Source organism: Ciconia boyciana, chromosome 17 (assembly GCF_034638445.1).
Source record: "Ciconia boyciana chromosome 17, ASM3463844v1, whole genome shotgun sequence".
Classification (NCBI taxonomy): domain Eukaryota; kingdom Metazoa; phylum Chordata; class Aves; order Ciconiiformes; family Ciconiidae; genus Ciconia; species Ciconia boyciana.
The window spans coordinates 5,522,679-5,548,406 of record NC_132950.1 but is presented as its reverse complement, the minus strand read 5'-3'; the positions used below and the strand labels follow the sequence as shown (position 1 = coordinate 5,548,406).

Genomic DNA, 25,728 nt, shown 5'->3' with positions numbered 1-25,728 from the left:
TGTCGCGGCATGAAGCAAAGCACACGGGAGCAGTGAGGAAGGTTTCGGGGTGCTCCCTGTCCTGCGGGAGGCAAGGACCCCTCTTCACACACCGTGATGGGCTGGGGCGAAGGTGGAGACCTGGAGGGCCCCCCTCGGTGTGAATTCATCCTCCACACTGGGAAAAAAACCTATTAATTTGGGATGAAGCAGAAAAGAGTTTCCATGTTTTCTTCACTGTCAGCATCACGCGCTTCATACAGTGATTTTTCAGTGGGATCCATCCCCCTCATTTGATCCAGCAAGCACATAAGCTGAGGTCAAATTCAGCAATACCTACTCCAATCCCAAACACACACATGCGTCTTAAATACAGCCCTTTCAGGAAACAGGAGAATGGCTTTAAAAAAAAAATACGAAAGTGTGACATGAAAACAAGCAGAAATCCCAACACCGCATATCCAGAGGTTCATTTTAGTGGCCATCAGGTCTCCAAGCCCATGGGACTCCCTCAAAGCAATGTCACCTTATTATCATTCAATTCAAAATAAAAATGATGCGGTCCCGTCTCTTTGGAAACATTGAAAATGCCCTGAGATGTTAGACCATGAGCTGATGAAGTCCCCATGTCCGTGTCTGCGCAGGAAGGGCCCACTCACAAATATCATGGCAAACGGACAGAGCGTTGGCTCTCCATCCTGCCAAATCCACATCTCAGCTGGCATCTGGCAGCATCGAGAGCCCTCGGGAAGTACCAGCCCTGGCACCCCGCCTGGGGCAAGCCCGGCTCCTGCCTTCTCTGCGGGGAAGGTCTAGGGTGGGCGAGGGTGAGCGGAGGACGCTGCGCTAAAGGGAAGAGTCCTCGAGGCTGCTGGCACTGGGAGAGCACCCCAGCGTGGAACCCCAACACGGCACCCCAGCACGGCACCCCGGCACGGCATCCCGGCACGGCACCCCGGCACGGCAGGACCAGCCGCAGCCCGGTGCCGAAGCCACCGACCCGAAGCAGGGTACCCCGCACAGGGGCCGAGTCCTGGGAGAACCATCAGCAAAGCAGCAGCCCACCCGTGTACAACCCCAGCATGGTGAAAATCTCCAGCTCTCTCAGATCAAAGGACATTTGAAGAAAGCTGAGCCCTGTCCTGGCCAGCACTGACGGCTGGCGTTTGCTGCCAGCACTGACGGCTGGCGTTTGCTGCCACTCAACTCAAGCCGGGGAGACGATGGCCCTTTGCAGACGTGGCTGGTGACTCAGTGCACAAGAGCCAGTGGTGTTTCCAGGTGGGGGGTCTGCTTTGGGAAAGGAATGAGGAGTATGCAGCCAAGCTGTCCTTGTGAGCCTGCATGCACAGACATGTCCGTCTGTCCTGCTCACCCTCTCCTTTTCCCCTCCTCCCCCAGTAATTTTTCAAGCCAATTCATCCGACTGTGGCAGAGGGGCACGGGACTCGAAAAGACATTGATCCCATCTCTTGCAGAGACAGAGCAGAGGACACTTTCTCTGCACACAAGAAAGGCTGCCAGGTGAGCACAACCGTTATTAGACACCAGAGAACCCACCCAGCCACCCCAAACCCATCAGAAAGCCAAGCTGCAGTGCTCCTGCTGCCCTTGAGCTGCACAGCACTGGCCCACGGCGACACGGTCAGCAGCTCAGCAGTACCTCCCCCCTCCCTTCACCCCAAAGAGGCTCCTACACCAAAACCCTCTGCTTTCTCCCCAAAAGTCCCATGGTGTTGGTGTCTCCAGCTGGTGCCTCACCAGAGAGCTGGGATGTGAACGCAGCCCAGCAAAGCACCCGCAGGGAATGGGCTCAGCCTCCAGGTGCCAACCCTCCATCCCTGGGGCAAGGGAGGGGAGGGGGCTCTGCGCACGCAGCGGGGGCAAAGCTCAACATGGACCCGTATTTTTGTCCAAATGTCTCTTTTCTTTTTGCTTTAACCAGGAAACATCCTAAAACGCCCTGAGCCCCAAACCAAGCAATGGTGAGGCACTTCTCTGCCAGATCGCGGGAGAATGAGAGCTAAAGCATCAACAAGCCCCAGTCCTGGTTTGAAAGAAATGCGTAATGATATTCTGAAAGTTTGCAGGAATGGGTGCGTTTGCAGTCTCCATGGCTTAATCGTTTTTTTGTGGTCTTTTTTTAAAAAAAACATTGTCTCTCAAAGCTTCCAGCCCACCTGGCCGCAGCAGACCTGCCTGGGCTGATGGCTGCCCCGTCCCAGATGCATCCCTGCTGCACTGGGGCACCGCTCCACCGACCCACGGCTCTGGCCATCCGCGGGCAGCCCCGACCTGCCGGTCCCTGCCAAACCATCCCTGGACAGAGTCAAATAAAGAGGGATCCAGGCAGCAGCGAGCGAGGTGGGGTTCAGCCCCCCCGTTTCGTCCCGGCACCCTCTGCTCAGAAGAGGACCTGCCCACTGTTTGCATCCCAGCAGCCCATCCAGGGCAGCTGGGTGGCCCATTTGCCAGTGGCCACCACTTGCAGCTTTGCCCGGTCAAATTGCCAATACTGGTCGTCCCGAAAGAAGTAGACGAAGCCGTCGCGGTGGGTGAGGGCGCCCGCCGTGCCGGGGGGCAAGCCCTCCCAGTCCTGCAGGCTGCGGGGGTAGTAGGGTTCCACACCGAGGGTCTCCTCGCTCACCACGAAGTACTTGGGTCCTTTGAAGAGAACCAGGCGCCGGAGCTGCTGGAAGTAGAGCGCGGTGTCGGGGTGCCGTGGGAGGCCGCGGGCACTGCATTTCTGGGGGAAACCTGCCTCCAAGGTGGAGCCCGTGTAGCGCCAGCATCGGCCACCTGGGAAGAGCCGGGGAGAGGGGTTAGAGCCCACCCCAACAGGGTCCATCACAGGACCAGCTCCAGGAGACCTGGAAGGACTCGGCCACAGGGCCAGCCTTGCAGCCCAAGACATGCGTCCGTGACATCCATCCCACTGGTGACCCAACTGGCACCACCACAGGGCTGCCCCATGGACCAGGCTTGGGGGGGGGGGGGGGGGGGGGCAACTGAGGCAGGGTAGCTCAGGGGCTTGAAGGCATGGAAAGGGACCGCCAGGGACAGAGCAAGGCCACCACGCCATCCGCTAGCCCGTGCTGCTCCCTTGCGAACCTCCCTCCTGTTCCTGCACAGCGAGTGGGACAGATGGACCCAGACCCCTCTGGGGCTGGGACAGCCAAGAGCAGCACTGCAGCAGCAGGAATTGCAATGGGGGCCGAGTGCTCGGCCATCCCTGCAGAGCTGTGTCACTGCAGAGCCCTGTCCCCGCAGAGCCGTGTCCCCACAAAGCAGGCAGACAAAAGCCCCTTTCTGCTCGCAAGCTGCGGCCTGACCCAGCCCCGGGGAGGGAGGGAGCGGCCGAGGGCTGGGGAGGGAGAGGGGCTTTTGGCTCTCACCCAGCCGCAGCAACAAAGCCCCCTTTCTGATGAGCCGGCGACTGGTTTCCATTAAAAGCTGGGGCTGACCCTGGCAGCTGGGCTGCCTGGTTTGACCTTCCTCTACGCATCCGGCTGCGGCATGCCGCCGGGCAGCTTGCGGACGGCATTTCAACTCCCTGCGGCAGCTCAGCCCCCGGCACAGTGCAGGGAACCGCGTGCACCCTGAAAACGCCACACTCAGCTCAGCTCCCCTGCGGCCACACGCCTTTGGGGAGCGTTTTGTCCCAGGGACTCCAAAGGACTCGATGCATCTGGTTTTATTTTCAAACACAGGTGAGCGCTGCTCTCCTGAACACGTTAAAGGGGAAACTGAGGCACGAGGGGCTGATGCGGGCTGCCAGGGCAATACGCCCAAGGCCGTACAGTTAATCCATGGTAGGCACCGAGCCCACGGCTCCTGCGGGGTTTTGCATATGCAGGACCCAGCGATGCCCCAGCTCAGCCCTGGGACGGGACCAGAGGGAGGAGAGGCGACAGGGGCAGGAGAAGGTGCTCCAGCCAGACCAGCAGGCAGGGCCAGTGGCAGCCCCGAGGGCAGCTCTCCTGCCCACGCCTCACGTACCTTTGAAGAAGTAAAACTTGCCGCTGAGCTGGGACCAGGCGCAGGCGTCGATGCCGGCGGGGAGGCCGGGCCAGCGCGTCTGCAGGGGCTGCGGGTCGCTGGCATTGCCGCTCGCTGGCACTGCCCAGTAGTGGCTGCCCTTGAAGATGTAGAGGTTGTGATCTGCGTCTGTGGGGCAGAGGGAGGAGTGAGGGGGTCCCGGCCCAGAGAAGAGAAGCCTCATCCCACCTCCCAGCCACTGCTCCCCGGTTCCCCTCTCGTCCCCGCGCAGCTCCGTGGTGCTTCGGGGAAGCTTGGTTTTTGGAGGTTCCCTTCTGCCTTTCCAGCCGCCCTCTCAGCTTTCATAATTCATTGCCTCCACTCCAGCCTGGAGAGGACAAAAGCTGACCACAGCTCCCTTTCAAGGCTTGTCTTTCACAGTTGAGCTCCTGCAGCAAATAAGCCTTGCCATGGCCCAAGTTTTAGGATGTTTTCCTCTCTCACAATACACCAAGCCCTTGCTGGATCCTCAAGATGCTCCACTCTGCGGCAGCAACGTGCGTCAGTGATGCCACCAGCCCCTGTGGGGAGCACATATGGGGCTATGGACCAGCCAAACCCACCTCTACCATTGCTGGATCTTATCAGAGCAGAAACAGGCTGCTGCAGCACTGGGGCGAGGTGTAGGGGTGCATGTTTTGGGAGAGGGCTGCACTGACCGACACTCACCAGCAGTTATGGCGTCGAAGAAGGAGTGGCAGTAATAGGCGCTGAGGCTCCTCTGCTGCCGGTCCCCACCATAATTGTCCGTGCTCCAGTCTTGGAAGTGAGTGAAGACCTTTCCCGGGAGCTGGACGGCCGAGCCCTTGGAGGGCTTCCCTGGGACAGAGCAGGGAGTGGTGAGTGGCGGAGAAGGGGCAGGGAAACAGCTTTCCCCAGAGCACTGCACGAGCACAGGGCTGGGGATCCCAGGGCTCCAAACACCCCTCGTCCCACTGTCTGGCTCCTGTTCCCTTCTACACAGTGCTGGCAAAGACCCCTTGGTACCCCCAAAAAACATGCACCAGCGTTTCCCTGGTTGCAAACAAGTGGGCAGCAAGTCCAACCCTCCCTGCCCTGGAGGACCTGGTACCCACCCCACACGCTTTACCGCATCTTCCTCCCCAGCCGCAAAGGGATGGGGCCCATCCCCACTGGGACCCTTGCATGTAGTCCTCTCCCCTTGCTGAGACCTGCTCCTGTCCCTGCTCCTCGCTCTCCATCCCAGGGAACAGCCCCAGAGGAACTGAGGGATGCTCAGGGAAGCCAGGCTCACCGTACAAGTTCTGGATGGCCAAGATGTCATCCCAGCTGAGGACAAAATCCTTGCCGAGCTTCTTGTAGTAGGGAGACATCAGGGCGCTCTTGACGGGGGAGTGCTCCAGCCCCAGCGTATGGCCGACCTCGTGTGCCACCACGACGAAGAGGTTGCGTCCTTTGCCGCTGCGCAGGGACCAGCGCTCGGCGCTGTCGAAGTGGGCTTCTCCACGCCGGGGGAAGAAGGCGTGAGCCAGGGCACCTCCTGGGGGTACGAGAGCCATCAGGGACCGTGGGGCAGGAGAGGACCAGGAGAGCCACATCAGGGGCCATGGGGCAGGGGAAGACCTCAGCCACAAGCCGAGGGGCAGGGGGGCACAAGCAGCTCTGGTTTGCTTAAATATGCATCAATTTTAGCTCTTTGGGAGGTCTCCTGAGAAAGAACAGCAGCTTCCCACAGGAGGTACAACCCAAATCTGTTCTGCCTTCTGCTCCTGAGCACACGGGGGCTTTGCCTGCTCTGTGGTTTATGAGTTTGGTTTCTTGCCCTGGGCTCGGGCCAGGGACTGAAACCACCACAGTGACCTGTGCCAGGCAAAAACTCAAGAAGAGAGAAAACCTGGGCATGTCTGGTCGATAGCACCACGCAGAAAGGCTTATCTGGAAGGAATGAGCTCAGGTTTGGAGGGTGCTGTCAGGGTGGGGAGGGCTCCTTGAAGGCCATCAGCATGATCCTATAACGAGCATCTCAACCGCCTCGCTGGCAGACACCAGTTGCAAAGTTGGGAGTGAGGACACCAAATCAGAAAGCAAACTGGTGCAAACTGGGAGGCGTCCTTGGTTAGAGGGACTGCCGGGGCAGAGCCTCGCCTCCATCGCCCCCAGCGCATCGCCACCCCAGCCCTCCTCCCTGCCGGGGAAGAGCCCACGTTGTAAAAGAGAAGCTTACGAGGGGGAAGCGACCAGCACCTGGTCCATCGAAGGCGTTGTTGAGTCCATCGTTGTGGTCCCCATGGAAGAAGGTCAGGCGGATGTCAGCTGGGCCATCCAGAGCCTCCCAAAACACCAGCGAGGACACGTTGCTCCAGAGCTCGAAGGCGGCTTTCATGGCCAGGCGCACCTCATGCTGTGGCAGGTAGGAGGGCCAGTTCACCACCCGGTAGGTCAGGTGCCGCTTGTACCACCTCCCGCCTGCAAGAGGGGCAAGCTCAGCACGACGATGGGGACTTGGACTTGTTCTTCCACCCAGGGGCTGCTCGGGTGGAGGAAAGCTTCCCGGTGCTGGGAAAAGCCATGGCTTTCTCAAGCCGAAGCTGAAAGTCAACCCAGGTGCCCCACCAGCAGCCACGGCACCCTGCACCGGCAGCAGGACCCATGAAATCCCTCTGAAGGTGCCACCATCAGATCCCACCCCAGATTCCCAAAGCTGGAGCTGCAACCAAACCCTAAGAGAGGGGCCAAAACCTGTTTGAGAAGAGGAGAAGCTGGGGCAGCCAATTTGATCTCCCTTGCCTCATCAGGTTTTCCAGGGCCAAATCCAGCATGGGACCCTGACCTGCAGGGCTCCTGCCTGAAGCCAGCTTTGCACCCAGAAGATGTAGCCCAAGGACTGGCTTTCAGGGAGAGAAAGCAAAGCCACCTCTGAAAACAAGTGGCCCAAAGGCCACTTTGGAGCAGGAAGGGCTCTCAGCAGCACCTTTGGGGCACAACGGGACTGCGGGGATGGGGATGTGGGACTGCAGCCCGGCTAAGGCAGATTTGCCAAGAGCTGGGCACCAGCCAGAGGGAAAGAAGAGCCGATCCTCAAGGGGAGAAGCAGTCAGGTTTGAAACACATCACCAGGAAGGAACAGCACCGACCACCATGACGCTGATCTCCATCACATGCCCAGAGACCCCACAGATGTCCAGGGCTTCATCCAGCGGGCCGGCGAGGGGAGGGCAAGTGCCTGTTTCTAGCAGGGGGAGCTGCAGCAGAGCCCTGCGGCTGGTCCCTGCGGCTGGTCCCTGCCGTCGGTCCCTCTGCACCCTCTGCAACAAGCCCAGATGCTGCAGGGACACCGAAACCAGAGTGCGTGTGTGTGGGGCTGCGGTTCCCCAGCACCCAAAGCTCCCTTGGCGAGAGGGGGCTCCTCCCTGTCTCCCCGGAACTCCCTCCCTGAGTCCCAGCCCCATCTGTTTTTTTTAGGGGATCTCTTTTGGTCCCCCCCCACCCCATACGTGTAATTTCAACACGGCAGATACCGAGCCAAGGCAAGGAAAAGGAGGCCAGCTCCCCAGTGGTCAGGGATGTGTTTTTTCTGTTTTTAAGGGCACCCTCACCATTTCCACCTGCAGAAGATGTTGCCTGCAAGCCCAGCCGAGAATATCCCAGCAGGGACAAACCACTGTTCACCATTCATTTTAAAAGCATCATTTTACCATCACCAAGGATTTTACTGCCCATGGCTTCCTTAAAAGCTCTGTCCTTTCAGGGCCGACACAGCCCCGATGCCACCAGGGCAGATGGTGACAATGACGAAGAGGACAAGCCCATGAGATCCCCGTAAGCTCCCCACCCTCCTCCCACCACGCAGGGGTGCGAAGATACGTGTTCCCGCAGCCGCCGCGCAGCATCGCAGCCCCCTCCTCCTCCTCCAGCACCCTCGGCAGCTGCAGGGACCCCAGGGCCCCACGCTTACGCCTGGTCAGGGGCGTCCGGGAGCGGGAGAGAAGCTGTGGGGCCGCGCTGGGAAGATGTGGGTGCCAGAGCCGGTGCCGAGGCGTGGGAGCGGCAACAGACCTCCAGCAATCGCCCCTGCTCCAGATGTGCGGGGAAACAGGGGGAACGGAGCCGGCAGCACGCCGGGGCTCGCTGTCGTGGGTCTGAGCCAAGCCGCTCGGCAAAGCTGGCAGACATCCCATCCCAGCTCACCCACCCCGGCCAAGGGGACAAGACCCACCAGCTCTGCTTCCTTCCCCCCCGGCTTCTGAGCAGCCCACGGCAGGGGAGGCTCCGGGGGCAGAACCGCCCCCCCCTGCTCGTCAGTGCAAGAACAGCCTCCAACTCAAACGGGACATGGCTGCACTTTCCAGTGCCCAGGAGGGCACTGCCCTGCGTGGCAGAGGCTAAATACCTGCCCGGATGGCCGCAGCCCTAAGATAAAGCCCCAGCATCCCGCCCTTCCCTCCACAGAGGCAGAGCATCTCCCCATCGGAGGAGGAGGGATGGCACCAGCAGGCAGGGCTGGGCAAGGCGAAGGAACTGGCTCTTGAGGAGGGCTGGGTGCCGCACTCAGATGTTGAACCCGGGACAATTGCAGGCAGGGAGTTCCCTGAGGGGAAATCCAGGATGCCGCTGCCCGACATGCCGTCTGGCTGAGGACCTGCCGGTCAGCAGAGCTCCTGGCCAGCTCCGGTGCCTGGTAAAGCCCAGCAAGGCAGCTAGAAGAAAGTCCTCTTCCCAGCACCCTCCACCGCAGACCCCTTATTTCCAAACCCGGTCCCTTTCTGGAGGTAAACGGGACCTGTCCCCAAACCTTCCCAGAGAGCAGAAAGCCTTGGGCTTCGACTGCAGAGGGGAGGTTTTGTTTAGAGGCACAGAGAGGGGCGGATGCGTCGGACCCCGTCCCATAGCAGGGAGCTGATCGCCGCTGGGCTGGGACCGACCTCGGGAGCAGCGGGAGGGACGGACAGAAGCCCTCCCCAGCCCCACACTGGCCATCACTGCCGGGCTAACCCAGCTGGGAGCCAAAGCTGAACCGGGGCTGGCTTTTGCCCATGGGCCGGGGTGCGAGCGTTGCCCAAAGCCGGTGGGATGATGGACATGGCGGCTGCCCGGCAAAGCTCCTGCTGGGAGAGAGGTGGATAACAAAGCACTTTGCTGGCTCAGCTGCAGCGGCTTCCTGCTTCAAGTAGGATAAACAGCCAACTTAGCACAAAGCCTCCGGCCTTCCTGGCTGGTGCCGCCGGCCGTGCGGGCACCCCCTCCCTCCCCTCCAGCCTGGGGGCACCAATATGGCGTTGTTCCCATCCCCGCTGCCTGCCGGTGCTGCCGCCGGTGGCATCCCAGCTTGCTGCCACGGGGGATCTGCCGGTGCCAGACCACCGGAGCAATAACCGGTGCCACACAGAGCTCTGTCCTGCCTGGGCTCAGAGCCACTGGGTGTCTCTTGCCACCCACCCACGGACCACAATCCCCAAAAAGGAGCCCCATGAGCCCCATGGCACCGCTGCTTCTGTTCGCCCATCTCCTGCTGCGTGCCCTTCCTGGCTCTGCCTCATTGCCCTCCTGCCCGGGGCACGGCAGACCCCCTGCCCAGGACGGTGCCTGCAAGGGTGATGCTGCATGTCCGGGTTTTGGAAGGAAAGCCAGAGGCAGGAGGAGGACGATGGGGCTGTCTCCTGGGGCCGTTCATCACCAGCCCTGCCAGATGCAGAGACAGCCTGACACGGCACAGAGCCCTTTCTTAATCTCGCCTTCATTTTTCCCATGTCCTAAGCGCAGCTGGTCCCAGCCCTCTCGCTCTCTAGGAATCCAGTTACTCATCCACAAGCCCAGGGGGCAGCTCATGAGAGAAAAGAGGCTCAATCCTGGACACACAGCAGCAAGAGAGGTTGCTCAGAGCAGAGTTAAACCCCTTAATGTGGGTGAAACAGCTCCCCGTGGCCAGGCAGCCCAGCACCAGCAGGTTTTGTGTTACTGCTGGGTGGCTAACACACATTAGAAGTCTCAAAGCTCAGCAGAGCCTGGAGATAACGTCACTGTGTGCCAGCCCCTGCTCTCCGGATCGTGCCACCACAGATGTGCCCAGGGCTATGGTGACCTGATAGCTCCCTGGGAGATGTCCTGGCTCCCTCAACAGCAGTAAAACCACCCCAGAGAGCCAAATTTCCCCAAGAGTGGGAGCTGCATCTCTCTAATCATTGCTGACTTCAAGCCATACAGAACAACTAAAAATAAAGAGATTTAAAAATAAAGTGGTGCAAAGGCCAGGCAGGTCCTGGGATGGATGCTGTGCCTGCAGGGCTGCACCTGCCGGCCACGGCAGCATCTCCAGGAGCCAGGATGGAAGAGTTGGACTCCCAGCACCCCAGAACCCCAAACCAGGACCCCTGGGGCTGACGCTCACCGTGCTGCGTGGCGCGCCTGCGGCGCCGGGTGGCAGATGCCCGGCGTGCCCAGGCAGCGCGACTCTCCCCGTCGCCTGTGCCGCACCGCGGCAGAGCCATCTGATGGAGCGTGGGGGCATCCAGGACCCCGCTGAGCGGGAGGTGGGTCACCCGCTGGAAGTCCCTGGAAAAGGAAGGGAGACGTCAGCACCCACACCCAGACCCTCCCGGGGGTTTTGGTTGTGTTTGTGCCGGGTGTTTGACCTGAGCCAGGGCTTTCACCCAGCGAGCTTCGTGCCCCGCCGTCAGGAACGCATCCAGGTGATAAAACAAGAAGAATTTGTCTCTGCAACCACATCTGACCATTGAGCCATGTCCTAGCAGGGCAAAAGTAGACAGGGGAGCCTAAAAAATGCCCTTCCCAGTTTTTAATTCCAGTTGTTGGACTTTGCACTTGACTTTGCCCAGGGTCAGGCCAGGGATGCTCCCAGAGCCAACGTAATCTCGACAGGAGAAGTCCAAGCAGGGCCTGTCAGCTCAGCCCCCTGACATCTCCCAGCCGTCCCCAACCTCGGCCTCGCCGCAGATATTATTGTAAGGAGAGCATCGGGCCATAAAAGGCAAATAAAGCAGCGCAGCGAGGCATCGGACTGCCAGCAGCCAGCGTCCAGCTGCGGGAGCTGGGTACGGACCGGCATTTCCAAAAAGAACTAGTTGTGCTTTATCATCAGACCGTGCGAGAGAGAGCCTCTGGCTGCAGAAAGACCCCCTTGGCTGCAAAAAGACCCCTCCAGCTGTGAAAAGACTCCCAGGCACTGGCAGCTCCCACGCAGCCGGACCTGCTGCATTTCTGCTGCGGTTTCGAATAAAAGGCTCATACCTCACTGCCTCCGTGAACTCGGCGGGGCTGTGCGTGCTGGCCCCCGGCTCGCCGAAGTAGCCGTATTTCTCCAGGAACAGCTGCAAGAAGAGACACGGGAGAGGCGCAGCTCAGAGCACGGGCAGGCGTTTGCACATGTTGGCTTGGGAGGGGGCGGGGGGAAAGAAGGAGATGCGACGGGAAACAGGGCAGCAAACCCAGGGCTCTGCAGAAATGCCCAGTTATTTTTTTCCTGAGACCTCTGCACCCCAAGCAGCTACACCTCCTGCACTCATACAGCTTTCTGTGTGTCTCCTCCCCATCATTTTTGATGGCTCTTGAGTTTTTGGCCATGACATGATGGCCAAAGAAGGAAACATTGCTATCGACAGATCAAAAAAACCCTGCTGCCATGTCATCCGCAGCCAGAGGCTTCCAAACCCGCAGCTCTAATCACCTCGGCTCAACGCAATGACTAAAATAAAGGTTACAGTGCCGTGGACATGAGTAGGGTGGGGTGAGATGGCGTCAGGCTGCAGCCTCCCCCTATCCCCACGCAGGATGTGCTGCTGCAAAGCGGAGACACTCCGGGGGCAATCTGCTCTGCCAAACCATTCTTCTTCTTATCGGCCATTTACATGGACAGAGATTGTCGCTCTGAACTCGCTCCAAACACATAAATTGCACGTTAAAGAAAATAAACGGCTTCCCTCTGCCCAGCCTGCACCCCCAGCTTTCAGAGAAGTTAATAGCCACAGTCGCAGGAATGCTCCACACCCGCCTTCCCCGCCGCCGGGGATGTCTGCAGGAGACAAACAAGCCACCCAGCATCCTGTTAGCGCAACAGAGTCGGAGTTAAAGTAATGAGGAAGAAAAAGTGAAAGTGGCTGCTTCGTTTCCCGCATCCCAAAGGAGAGGTGGGCTGAGCACCAGGACCGCCACGGACTGCCCTGGGACAGCACGGCCGCTGCCCGCTGGAAAAATATGTGCTTTTAAAGCTTCTTCCCTCCCTGCTCACCTGGGGGTTATTGACGGGGAAGAGGGCAGGGAGAAGAAGGGGGTTGGTGTTGCTACTGCTGCACTCGATGCTACTCCTGACCGTCCACCTCGGGCGGGCGATTCAATCCCCGACCGCGTCCCCACGGAGGTGGCAGCATCCCTCCTGGGCGTGGGCAGCACCCAGCCGGCCGCGCTTTGCCGGTCGCCTGGTGGGGAGCGGGAATGGTTTCTGGATATGGCAGCCCCAGGGTGCGCCAGGGCCTCTCCCTCTCCTCCTCCTGCCCAAACCCTCCGCTTGCCATTAACAGTCATCTTCACGTCGGCCCCAAACACGTCATCCTCCGCGCCCGCCACCTCCCTGCGGGCAGGGCAGGCACCTTCCACGTGCTCTCCGCCTGCTGCTCACCCCTTTGGAAGCCCTCCCTACCTCCTTCCCCGACCTTATCTCCTCCAGCCGCCAAACCGATCTCCTCCTTTACACCCCTTCTACATGGAGGATCCCCCTCCGGCTGCAGCGCAGCAAGGACCGGCACAGCTTCCTGCCAGGACATGCTCCTCATCCAGCCCCAGACAAAAAATTTGGCCCCGTTTCCCACTGAACCGTTTACCAGCTGCCTACCTCGGCTGGAGGCGGCAGCACCTTGTAGCAGCATCAGGCTGCAGCAGTAAAAGCCTGAGCATGGCCGGAGTCACCCAGCCACGGCGCACCCGGTCCCGGTGAGTCAGAATAAATCAGGCGTGAGTAAGAGCCGCGTCAGCAGGAGAGAGCATCGGTTTGTCTGCTGGGCAAAGCCGCAACGTCTCTGCCCGAGGATGGACTGTATAGCCTGGATATGCCATCTCCCCAGCCATACGGGGATAACTGCCCCCTTTACATGGGTACCAGGAGGCAAAATACAGCAGCGACTTGGGATGCTGACACAGGGGAGGAGGATACGGGGATGGGGGAGCCTCACGAGGATGGGGTGGCAGGGAGGTTTGGTAGCCCTCAGAGAGTACTCTGGAGAGGAGAAGGTATCTGGCCATCTTTCTCAGGTGTTGTGTTTTTATAATGTTCTCCTCCAGAATTAGAAAATCGCCAGCTACATATATGGGTGTGGGGTGATAGTCCCCAGCGCTTATATCGCTGCAGATAAATGTGAGCTACAAAGCACCCAGACAGAAAGTCTTGAGTCTCAAAAGCATGGCACCGTCTAAACCTTTTCTACCACAATTTTGCTTTCACTTAGCATCTAAAACATAACAACTGTAAGCTGTTTCCTCTCCTGTAACCTAACACAATCTCATTCTTACAGCATGAAAATGTTTTTTCCCCACCATGATCTCACGAATGCTTGAAACCTCATCTGGACAAGTCAGGGTGCATGGCAAAAAAGTAACAGCTATCACAGCAGCTGCTCTTGCATGGCACCAAAATGTACACAGGCCACTGGCTTTATTATTCCTGCCCAGACGTCCTTGAGCTTTGAAAGTCCAGGCAAAGCGGCACTTTCCCTGTAGTTTCTGACCTGTGTCATGTTGAGGTTCTTGCACACAGGCACCAGCTCTCAGGCTGCAAAACCACCAGGAGAAATTTTATGACATTTTCTAGACGCAGTTATGGGGAGCTCCGGGCGATGTGAGACCTGGAAACACAGAGCTACAGGAGAGGGATGTGCTGATCCTCCCCTGTGCAAGGTATTTATTAGACAGCAGAGCATATCGAGTCCCCTGCACCAGGGACTTTTCAGGGCGACAGGGGAATGCAAGAGCCCCGTGCCATGGCGTCCTGTGTCCGAATGCGTGCTCAAGACCCCCTCCAGCACTGCCCGTGCCCTGCACACCCCCAGAGACCAGCCAGGCTCTGGAAGGGCTGGGTGGAAGCTGGCACCAGCCCGTTAAACCTCTCCAGAGGCTGCAATGCAAAGACTGGCCGTGCTGGGAAAACCCCCTCCCTCCTGCCCCAGATGGGGAAATGATCTCTTCCATACAATGGGAAAAGAAAAACAGCAGGAAACCAAGAGCTGAGCATTAATATGAAATATGCCCGGCTCCCCCTCCACACAAGGGAGGGAGAAGAGGAAAGGTCCGGCTGCCCAGGAGCCAGCGCCGGGGCAGAAAAGCCTTCGGGGCTGCAGCAGGGACAGTGGGAGGACGGTTTGGGGGAGATGGAGGGGCCCTTCCCATCTCAGGGCTCTGACGGGAGCTGGTTAGAACCCTGGAAATCATCTCAGCTGAGAGCTAAAGCCAAGGAAACACCTTGCCCTTGACTGCAGGCATCCCAGGTGGAAGACGGCCAACAGCAAATACAATTAGACCTCCCTCCCTGGAAACTGGGATAACAAGAGTGCAGAGACAGTGGGCTCCGGTCCTGCCTGCCCTCCCCTCCAGACACTCAGCTTCTGGCACCTTTTCACCAGCTAAGAATCGGAGAAGCCTCACGCTGGGCTCCCGTTGACCGTGGCCCCTTCTGCTCTGCCTGGACACAAACCCCATCTCTCCCCTTCATTCCCTGGCAGTGGAGGGAAGCGATCCCATCCTGCCAAAGGGCGGGCAGGCGTTTCATGCCGCGGTTACAGAGGACTTTTCTTTTTCTTTTTTCTTTTTCTTTTTAAGGAAAAGGAAAAGGTCTTTTTCTTTTCCAAGGTCTTTTTGTTTTTAAGCAGGAGACACCAGCAGCCCGGCAAGCCAGCCCAGGTGTGTCCTGGGCCGTGGAGCCCAGCAGCCCCAAGCTCCATCCCGCATCATTTCACCACCGAGACGGACACCGGGGAAGCTGCAGCTCCCACTTTTCAGCCTCGTTTCCCCCCACAGCACAAACACAAGGAGAGCTGGTCTGGGACGAGCACGTTTGGGCACGGCCGCAGAAGGAGCTGCCTGCCAGAGCGCTGCCTTCGGAAGATGTCAAAGCATTTAAAAACGTTCATTTCTTTCCACTCTCCCAAGCCGCACTCCTGCCTGCAGTCGCAAACCCTTAGGCAGTCCTTGGGTCTCTTCTGTTTAAGTGTGTGTATAATTATCTGTATAAATATTATATATCTATATATACACAAGAAGAGAGATTAGCAAGTACAGAGCTTGGTTGTCCTCCTGCTGAAAAGACAGCGAAACGTCAGCTAATTCTGTATGTTAATGATGGAGGCTGATTAACACCCCAAGCCCCATCTCATTGCTGGGATGCTCCCCTGCTGTGCCTAATCCGGTCCTGAAGGAATCTCCTCTCCTGCCTACGCCTCCTGAAAATCTACTTTAGCTGGAAATTATCTACTTGCCACTGAAGATGTGGAGCTGGGGAAATACTGTGCCCAGTGTCTTTTAAGCTCCTTTAGTTTTCACACTTCATCTTCTGGAGCTGAGAAGCAGGGGCAGCAGGCCAGGACTGCAGCAGGTCTAACTAAAACCCCTCCTGGTTTCAGTAACCCTGATCTTTGGGATGCTAAGCTGGAGCTAGCTCCCTGCCTCCCCTTCTGCCTGGACCGGAGGGATGCTGCGGGACAGGAACAATAAATATTGCATCACTTGAAGGGAAACAAATGCCATGAAATGCACTGGGCTTGGTGTTACCTGCCTGTGGGGCTGGCAGATCGCTCTGCTTGCTTGTGTGTTAAACACAGGAATATCTCAACAGCAATTCCTACAATTCACCCCTGCATTTGAAACCAGCTCTCAGCTTTGCCCCGGCACCCCAGGCACCCCACGCACTGGGTAGCGCTGGGCTGCACCACCCAGCTGCAGCTCCGGCAACACCGAAGCTGTCTGAATGTGACCCAAAGCACTTGGGGAAAACAGGGAAAAACACCGGGCTTGGCCAAACCTTCCCCTGAGAATACCAGAGCAGCTGACAAACCAGTTTGGTCACGCAGACTGGTTGTGCTTTCACGTCTAAGGAGAGAAAGGAAACAAGACGCTTGGTCTTCGCCCTCCATCAGGACGGGAACCAGGGGGAAGGCGACGTGCCCACTCCCAGCGGCCGCTGGCCCCTTCCCTGGCAGGCGTTATTCGCCGTAACAAGTGGGGATTGTTTGGGGGGAGAGCAGGGAAGAAAGCGGGGCTGTTCACGCTGCGGTGACTCACGGGGCTGTTAATCGCACCGGGGGACCGCCGGGTGCCTTGGAATCGCTTGCCACATCCCCACTATCGGCAGCAACTCAGAGCCATGATCTCATGGGTTTTACATGCTCTCCCGGGCCACGCAGAGCCCAGCAGTGCCTCGCAGGGGTGATGGCACCTGAGTAATTCCTCCTCCTCTCTGCATCTCCTTGCATTGCCCTGCTGAGGCTGGACAGCAGGGATTTTTCCCAGGAAGGTTTTCTTCCCTTTATTTCAATCAGGGGGAAAATGTGGGGGTGCCCCTTTCAGCAGGAGAACCTGGGGCTCTCAGCCAAATGCCGAGCCCCACCACGTGCTGGGTGGTACCCAGAGACCCTCGCTCCGGCCAGGCTGCACTCAGCATCCAGCATCCCAACTGGCTGCCCGCTCCGTAAAGGAGCTCATCCAGACACCAGAGCGTTTCTCAGCACAAATACAGCTCAGAGCCTACGCTAAACGCAAGCCTTTGGGTTGCAGAGGGGGAAAAGTCAAAGGCCAAATGCCACTGCAAGAGAGGGAGAGGAAGAGCAGGATGGAAAAAAAAAGTAAAAAAAAAAAAAATCCTAAATGATGTCTCGGTCCCTGAATCTCGCTCTCCATTTCATTCCCTGCTTTTCTCAAATTTCTAACCAATTTTTTCTTCCCATCGCAACAGACCTGTAGCTTCTCATGCAAATCACTACAGGGACTTTGTCCTCGGCACCAACAGCACTCGGCCACGCTCTTCACTCCCAGCACGGGGCGAGGTCTCGTGTGCCACGGATTTTCACAGTTCCCCCAGGATCAGGGAGCCTCGGGCATTACCACACACCAACTGCTGTGCTGAGCACAGCCCAGCCAGGAACCAGCTCTGCCAAACTACGTGCTATCTAGCATCGGACCTTCTCCTATCTGGAGCCTGCAGATAATAAGACGATTTAACATACAAATGTTTCGAATTACATTTCCAAACTTTCCTTCTTTTTTTTTGGACCTGCAATTGATACAAATGCAGTGAAAACAAGGGCACAAGCCAGGAAAATAACACAACTAGACATTTTCTCAGACTTTTGCATCTAAGTTTACACAACCCATTGTTGCTAACTTTGACTATTCTAAAAGCAATAAAAAAAGCTTCAGAAGCAAAGCCTGGCAGTGGTCTGAAAGCCACAAGTAACTACAACTATTTGAAGTCATGTGAGAATTTCAGCTTCCTCTTAAAAGCAAAATTAACTGCTCAGTTTATTTAGACAAGCTTTCTTACCCCAAGTCTCTATACATTTCCATTGTATATATTGTCCCAAAGTCCCTGGCCAGCGCAGCATATTGCACTGGGGAAACTGAGGCAAGGAGGCAGGAAAGTCACTTGCCCAGCACCCCTCGCCTGGGATCTGCCACGATCCTGGGACCTGCTCTGAGGCTTCAAGGGAAAAGTTCTCAGAAGTCACCAGTGAGGAATCAAAAGGCAGACTGGAGCTTTTAAAGCTCTCGCCCCCAATGAGCTGCTTTTCTTTTTAAAGTGAATTTTAAATTATTGATTTTCTGAGCGTTAAGGACTTTGCAGATTTATTTTTCTCCAGGCGGCATGAGGGGCCGGGCTGAGATTTGTGCACACTGAGACAAGCACGCATATAAATCACCTCTTCGAAACAGCATCTCCCAGTGTAAGAAGCCTGCACATTAAAACAAACCTCTGAGCATTTATGTGCACTTTTCATCTTTGAGCATGTGAAAAATCCCAACTAATCCACCAGAATTTGCTAGAGTTTTAAAATCAAGCGTCTGTGCAAACGTACAGTGGATCGATGCCTAAACAAGAAAAATAATCCCCAACATTAACCTTTGTTCGCCAGCCACATCTCATACCTCGTCCTCCCAAACCAAACAGGAACGGATGGTGGCACGGCGTGACGATGATACGGGGACAAGCAGAAGAAATCCAAACAAAGGCAATGGGGACAGCCCTGGTGAGAGGCAGGGCAGGGGAAAGACTGGCTTCTGTCCCATCCTGATTTGTGGGAGATGGGAAAGTTTCCTAGCGCAGGACGTCTATTGTTGTCAGAGCTTTATGGGAGGGTTTGCGTACGTACATCACCTGTGGGGACACACCTCCATATACAGCATGCGTGGGCACACACCTCTGGCACTCCACGCACAAACCTATGGCACGAACACATCTCCGGCAGGCACGGCCGCACGCCTGCGCCATGCACACGCACACCTCTGGCACGGATGCAGCACCAGCACGCACGGGCACAAAGCTGCGGCCGGCACGCACACGCCTGCGCACGCAGGGCTCACCCTCGCCATCCACGCCTGTGCCATGCACGCGCATCGGGATCCACGGCACGCACAGCTACAGCGCGGATGCACACGTGCGGGGCACGCACCTATGGTGTGAACAGACTTTGGGCGTGCATCACACCTATGGCATGCACACACCTCTGGCATGGGCACACCCGGGGCATGCACACACCTGTGGCATGGGCACACCCGGGGCACACCCGGGGCACAGAGACACCTCTGGCACGGGCACACCCGGGCACACCCAGGGCACACAGACACCTCCGGCACGGGCACACCCGGGCACACCCGGGCACACTCGGGGCATAGAGACACCTCCGGCACGGGCACACCCGGGACACCGGGCACACTCGGGGCACACAGACACCTCCGGCACGGGCACACCCGGGCACACTCGGACACACCCGGGCACACCGGGCACACCCGGGCACACACACCGCTCGACGGCCGGGCGCAGGGCGGCGGGTGGCAGCTCCCGGCCCCCCCCCGCCCCCGCCCGGCCCGGCCCGGCCCCCCCGTGCCCCGGTGCCGGTACCGGTCCTACCTCCGCCTCCCGCCGCTGCCGAGCGGCCGGTCCGGGCTGCGCCGCCGCCAGCAGCCCCAGCGCCAGGGCGGCCCGCAGCGCCCCGCCCGCCCGCGCTCCCATGCCGGCCCCGCTCCGCTCGCTCCGCTCCCTCCGCACGGATCGGCACCCGGCGCCGCGGCCCCGGCTCGCCTCTCCCCGCCCCAGCCCCGGGGGCGGCCCCGGCCCGCCCCAGCCGCGGCCGAGGGCTGGGCCCGGGGGCGGCGAGTGCTCCCCCCGCACAGGGAGCTCCCACCGCCCGCCCGCTGCCCGCACAGCCCCGGTGCCGCCTTCCCTCCCTCCCTCCCCGGTATGGGAGCAATTGTTCCTTGTGCATCCTCCGTCCCCTTCCCCAGCCCTGCCCTCCGCATCCCTCTCGCACACGCACACAGTTTGTGAATGAGGGGAAAGAGAGCTGCGCTCGGGGCAAGCGGGCAGCTGTGCCGCTGGGACAAATTCCCCTTGGGATCTTCCGTCCACCGCAGCCCCATCTCCACTCCACACCTTGGGGAAAGGCTGGGAGAGCCGCCCCGGGGACCCACCCTGCACCCGGCTCACTCCAGCGTAGCATGAGGATGGATCCTCCTCGGCGTCCCCCCATGCAGCACCTCTGCTCCGCGCTCAGGCCCGCTGGGCATCGCTAACTCACCCCGTCTATCGCAGAGCGGGACACGCACAGCGGCCGTGTCAGGACGTGTCCCGCTGTGGGTGCCCTCCCTCCGGGCTGGATGGGGAGCAGAGCACGGGCAGGTGAGGGTGCTGGCACAAACCCGCTAGCTGTGGCAGCTAGGCTTGGGCTCTGCCCAGTTTGAAGCTGGGGGAAAGAGAAGGAGAAAGACAGACCGGCTTTTCCTAAACCCGTGTTCACCGTTGGTCCAGAGCATGCGGATGCAGAGCGGACGAGGGCTTGGACACAGAGGGTCCCTCTGACAGTGGCCAGCAGCAGCCACGAGCACAGCAATGCAGGAAGCTGCACAAGCAACGCTACCCCTCTTCAGGGGTCTGGTAAAAACAAGCCCACGTGTACGAACAGCACAGTCTCAAGCTTTACAAAATAACCCCCCACTCAGGGTTGTTGGCTTGCACTGTTCATGCTTAAATTTCTTTCCTAGGCATGGGACTTGGTCACCCACGGACAACGAGGGGCTGTTCACCACCCAAGGCAACACGATGCATGTCGGCATTGCAGCTCTCCTGCAACGCGTGCGCAGCTGATGATCTTGCAGTTACCAGTGACAAGTTAACAGCTCTGTTTACTCCCTTCAGTATTTTGTTTGACTATTTTGTTTTAATTTGACTAAAGCAAAAGGATGTTTTGATTCTGCTTTGGTTCGGGGGAAAAAAATAGGATGTGACTTATATCTGCTTTTGTTTTCATGCCAGCTTCAACCACACACCTATTTTAAAGCTCACAGGCCTCTTCCTCTTCTTTTTAATCATGCCAAAATCTGAAGTTACAGGAGCACCTGCTGAGTGCAGCCTGAAGAGATCCGCAGGGATCCTGTAACACATTGCTTTTCAGCTGGACAGGGATTAGCATTTAGGGAAGGCAAGCAGGATTTGAAGGAGAGAGAAAGGGATACACATGATGTGGCAAAGCAAGGAAGTCACTGAGCCACAGGGAGAAAAATACAGATGGGAGAAACGAAGAAGGTCATGGCTGGGCTAGTAAGCGCTGACAGATGGGCTGCTGGGCAAGCACGGTGGGCAGCTGGCACACCGTGAGGGGCTGGTGCAAGGGGAATACTTGGCCTTGCTACAGAGATGGAAGGGCCGGCCACTCCTCGCATAGGTCAGCCCAACGCTTCCTTTCAAAACAAGAGCAGCTCTGTCTGCAAACGCATCCGTGTTTGGTTCGTATCTAGGAAGCGACTGATCCATCTGCTCTTCCACTTAAGAATATGGATGATGAGAAAGTGACTGGCTCAGCTCCAGTGGGAGCAGGAAACTCCCTCCTCTGCTCATTGTAATGCGGAGAAGCCTCTGGGAGGGCACCTGCAAGCCCCCAGAGCAGCCAGCTTTCCAACCTGGCATTTCCCGGGGCTGCTGCATTAGTCCTTAGGGTCTTTGGGATTCAGACGGAGAAGAATTCAGTTCAGCCTTGGAGATGCCAAAGCATAGTTCTCTGCAGACTTTTGGCTCAGAGTGTAAAGATGTTTATCCAGCTGCTGTAATCAGAACGGTATCAGGAACAGAAAGGTGGAAAGGTGAACAGATTTCCAACTCTTTCAGCGTTAGGTAAAAGCTCAGAAGTGGGGCAGAAGAAAGAGTTGGAATCCTTGTAACTTCTACCCCAAGACTGAAACCTGAGAAGTTAAGCCTGTGGCAAATAGCTGACTAAGTAAAACTGTTTTTACTAAAAAACATTCTCAGAAGAGTATGATAAATAGATCCATACAAGCTCTGGTTGCCTAAACATTCCTGATTTCTTGGGTTTCTAGACAAAAATCCCACCTCCTTCGAATTTAACGCAAAAGGTCTCACTGCAGTCAGCTACCTTGATTTCAAAACCCTTTCCTAAGATGCCTCCACAGCTTGAATTTGGAGACCCAGAGGGTTCCTCATGTAGTAACATTAGCATATTAACCTGAAAACATCACGGAGAACTAAATGCTGTTACCACAGACACGGAGTCTGGAATCACAGAGACTTGTTTGTCAATAGAGTGGTTGAGCGTTGCAGAGCCAACAGCTGAACCGCCAGTGGATCACCGCCTGCTTCGGGCAGAGGTGAGCTCCAAGAGGAGTTTATAAACCAACATTATGAAACAGCACTTGAGTGACACGAAATTTCTCAGAGCAGCTTTTAATGTTTACCACAACTGATAAGCAAATAGCAACACCATTACTCCTCCATGGCAGTTTCTACCCAGGATGGATGTAATGCACAAGAACTGCCAGTTAAAAATGTTTAATGCTTTGCACTAAGAACACGTTCAAGTGGTTCACAGTGGTTCCATTTCATCCACTCGAGACACCGCCTCTGGAGAGCGGTCATTCTTCAAATGTTTGTTGCTCAACACCACCTGCAGCAGCTGGGGAGCAGTAGGATGGCTCGCTGGGTGCCATGTCAGGCAATGTCAAAAATACTAATCCTCCTGCTGAAAGGTGGCCAGATCTGGGACCACTCCAGTTTAGATCAGACGGGCACAGTCACAGAACCAGCTGTCCCTCCTGCCCTCCGGTACAGGCAGCAACCCTAGCCTGCAAGAGTCACATTCTTTAAAAAGGCACAAGAAGCTTACGTTCCCCTGGCTCTAGCTGTCACAGGGGCAAAGCTTTTCTGCTTAGACACTGTTTTCTTGGGTACTTCATCTGTGCACGGTAAGTTCTGACAAGTCCACAGACTTTCCCCTGTCTTTAATGTGTTAGGTAAGTCTATCTAGCCCGGCATCCTGTCTTCAACAGCACCAGGAACAGATACTTATCACAAGGGTGTTTAGGAAAAAAAAGAAAATGCAAAACCTGTACATACTATCCTTGGGCTGTGCAGAGTTCCTGGAAAGTCAGTGAGGTCAAGAGAGGCTGCATCCAGGTCACGAGCCGTCCTACAAATACATCAGCACAAGTTGTGCTGTATTTGCTGGAGCAGTTTGATTGAATCTCACCAGTTATTTGCTCAGAGGACAGCTAAAACCATGCCTCTCTCTTTCTAGCATCAGGGTGTCACCTGAGTTCCAGCAGACATCATCGTATTAGTACGAAAAATGGACTTCTAAGCCCTTCTGCAACTTCGGGTGCATTCTGACAACTGTGTTTTATTACAACAGCTTTACAAGCAATTTCTACAGCAGCGTTAGCATCACCATCTACTGGGGACAACGTCACACGAGCTCTTTGTTACCCTGGAAATGGGAATTATCATTTCTAGATTAGGCAAAGCAGCACTGGCTGAATCCTGGCCTCAAAACCCCAGACTCAAGCTATTGGCTTCAGTCACAGCTTCCATATCTCTCTCCAGGACTGTGGTATTTGAGCAACTTATTAAGTTGCATTACTTCTTAGGGTGAGGTGGGTTTGGCTGTATAGAGCCAGCATGGAAATTATTTGGCTGTCTCTTAAATTGTTTAGCTATTTTTGTTGCATTTCAGCTCTGTAATGATCATATGCCTCTTCTACATTGGCATCCCTGTTATGCTTTTCTCCATAAAGTCATTGTTGAGCTTGGCAAGTGCTAGATGTGTTTTTATAAATAAACCACCAGCATTCCATACAGGACTGATTTCCAAAACGAAAACCTTGCCGTTCAGAAAATGTATTGGAGGATAGATCATAAAAAGACATGAAGGAAGCAGAGCATAGCTGTTCCCAGCTCAGACAACCTGAACCCATTCCTTCTGCTGACATAGCCTCTCTTGGTTTTCTACCTACTGACAGATCTGCAGCCCTGTCTCTCCTTAGTTTGCAATTTTGTTACATGAAGTTCTAGCAAATTCTCATAGAGCACATACTGAAGATAAATTCAAAGTAGGATTCGTGAAATACGCCTTTTGATTCAGCTGTTGGTCTGTTAAAAGATTACTTGTCAATGGACACCTTCCTCACCCATTTAAAAAGAAAAAGCAACAATTCTAGCATCTGTAAAACCCTGAGTCTTCTTATGAAGAGTGCTGACGGTTAGTACAGCATTTTATTCACATAGTATTACAAGTAAATCCCTAGAAACAGGATCAGCTAGTCGCAGTGCCAGCAGTGCTGACTTAAATATGCAACCTGCTCAGTTTATCTAACTAAATGCAGGAATATTCCTAGCACAACTGTAAGGCCCTGTATTTAAAAGAGCAGTCTGCTTAATCAGAGACCAAGTAGTTAACAGCAAATGTTACCATGTCAGGAAGAGCTAAAATTCATTCAATCCTTAATATACTAGTTACTGATTTTTTTCTTCTAAGCTTTTTACTTTTCTTTTACCCTCATCAAGGCTTACCCTTCTGAACTTTAGGCAGTTGCTGAGAAAAACTGCAGTGCTAAAGGACTTACCGAAACAGCTGGAGGGCAATGACATAGTTAAACCGTCATCTGGGGTTACAACTTTTATAAAACATCATTTCCCAGGCCTCTCTAATTTAACTCTCTCTACACCAAAAGCAACTAAAAAACACATGTGCCATCAAACTAGTACCACCCTTTCTCTGTCTGACCCGCTAGTTTTCTGTAAGACAAAACAGCTGGTGAAGATGATGTCTTCACTGTCTTAAAAAACACGTAAGAACACAGGTTGTGTTTTGCCCTGATGCAGAATAGAACATAAACAAAACAAACGTTCAGCATCGTTGCCAGGCTGGAAAAGCTGTGAAGGTGGTGACAGCTCCAGCAGTTTTGTGGGTTACTTGAATACTGGTCTACTTAGTAATCCAGTTGGGTAGTGACTGTTTAAAGACATAAGTGCTCTTAGCTTGGAGGAGAAAGCAGGGTTGGAAGTTGAGTCAGCATTAAAGGGAGCTAGAACTGTTGCTCCCAATATTGAAAGTAACAGCTTTTTCAACCACCATTCCTTTCCCCAGGAGGGAAAAGACGAGAGTCCCACCAGGCAACTCGTGGGACCAGACAGGCGACACCGCGCCTGCCGGGGTGCAGCTGGGTTTTGCTCAGCTCGGCCATTCCTACCTCTCCCTGCACAGCTTTGAGGGCTCAAGGTGCGGCCCCAAGGCGGTGTGTGCACAGTGCGACGTGCCAGCGCAGCTGTGTTGGGGAAGAAACCTTAGGCAGCGACACATCCCGTTCTGTCCTCAGCTGCTTATCACTGCTTTCCTCTTTTGCCCCATCCAGCAGCCACTGCTGCCTCAGATCTGCCAACGCAGCTGCATGCAAGAGCACCCTCTCGCCTGCTTCACTCAAAATAATCATGCTAGCTTAAAAACGATCAACGCTCGAACTTTTCTAGCCCAGCTCATTTTTGACAGAACCAAGTTAGGAGTGTCAGGCCTCAGATCTTAAATCTTAAGCAAAACAGCAGATACTGAATTTATTTGTCTACAATTTGCCTAAAGCCTTACCCACACCTTAAATTTTATAATGTCACTAATACACATATACCTCAAATTCCACTGTTTTAAGAGGAACAAGCCGTCCAGAATTCATGACAAATGCCTGTTCTGACAGAGCAGCGACAGTACCCATGCTTTCCAGGAGAAACCTTAAAAAGGCACAGCATAGTTATTACATTTACAGCCACAGGTAATGCCTGATTTGAACTTACCGTTACCATGACCATGAATGTACACCAAGCTAGGGAGTTGGCTTACAAACATTAACAAAAGTTATTTTTGTTCATTTCTTTGTGAGAGGCCATGGATATGGTGCCCAATTATCAAGATTGTAACTACAGACCCCGAGAACTTGCATTTGTAGTGTTTTGCCCACTGGCGTACTGGACAACTAGATATTCTCTCTTAAAGGCTTGTGATGAAAAGGTAGCACTGGACACAAAGCTGACTGTGGCAGTGCTAGCTTCTCACAGATTCCCACCAACCCACCTCTGCAGCGCGCAGTGACACCTAGTCCAAGGAGGAGTGATAATTAACCTCCCTTGTTTCTTCAAACCTTGGCTTCAGCGCTGAATCCCAAATGCTTACAATGTGTCTACAGGACCTCGCCTGCATCTTATCTTGAAGA

At 55.7% G+C, this 25,728-nt stretch overlaps 1 protein-coding gene and 1 long non-coding RNA gene across 5 annotated transcripts; both read right to left on the bottom strand.

Annotated features, from left to right (window-relative positions):
* Window positions 1-196: 196 nt before the first annotated feature.
* MMP28 (matrix metallopeptidase 28) lies at window positions 197-19,266 on the bottom strand. Of its 4 annotated transcripts, XM_072882413.1 has the most exons (9): window positions 19,097-19,266; window positions 11,224-11,303; window positions 10,364-10,527; window positions 6,223-6,444; window positions 5,273-5,518; window positions 4,687-4,836; window positions 4,462-4,538; window positions 3,979-4,146; window positions 2,478-2,778 (listed from the first exon to the last, which is right to left on the bottom strand). In XM_072882413.1, exons 1-9 carry the CDS (start codon window positions 19,196-19,198, stop codon window positions 2,623-2,625), a joined length of 1,365 nt encoding a protein of 454 aa, XP_072738514.1. In that variant the 5' UTR covers window positions 19,199-19,266; the 3' UTR covers window positions 2,478-2,622. The 4 variants fall into 4 exon arrangements, with proteins under 4 accessions (XP_072738513.1, XP_072738515.1, XP_072738516.1 ...); XM_072882412.1 differs by lacking the exon at window positions 4,462-4,538 and having other exon boundaries at window positions 197-2,778; window positions 19,097-19,263; XM_072882414.1 differs by lacking the exon at window positions 4,462-4,538 and having other exon boundaries at window positions 197-2,778; window positions 6,223-6,379; window positions 19,097-19,158.
* A 2,651-nt stretch (window positions 19,267-21,917) lies between these two features.
* LOC140660795 (uncharacterized) lies at window positions 21,918-25,179 on the bottom strand. Its single transcript, XR_012045484.1, has 3 exons — window positions 25,150-25,179; window positions 22,589-22,958; window positions 21,918-22,317 (listed from the first exon to the last, which is right to left on the bottom strand). It is a non-coding gene; the product is annotated as an uncharacterized lncRNA (long non-coding RNA).
* Window positions 25,180-25,728: the final 549 nt, after the last annotated feature.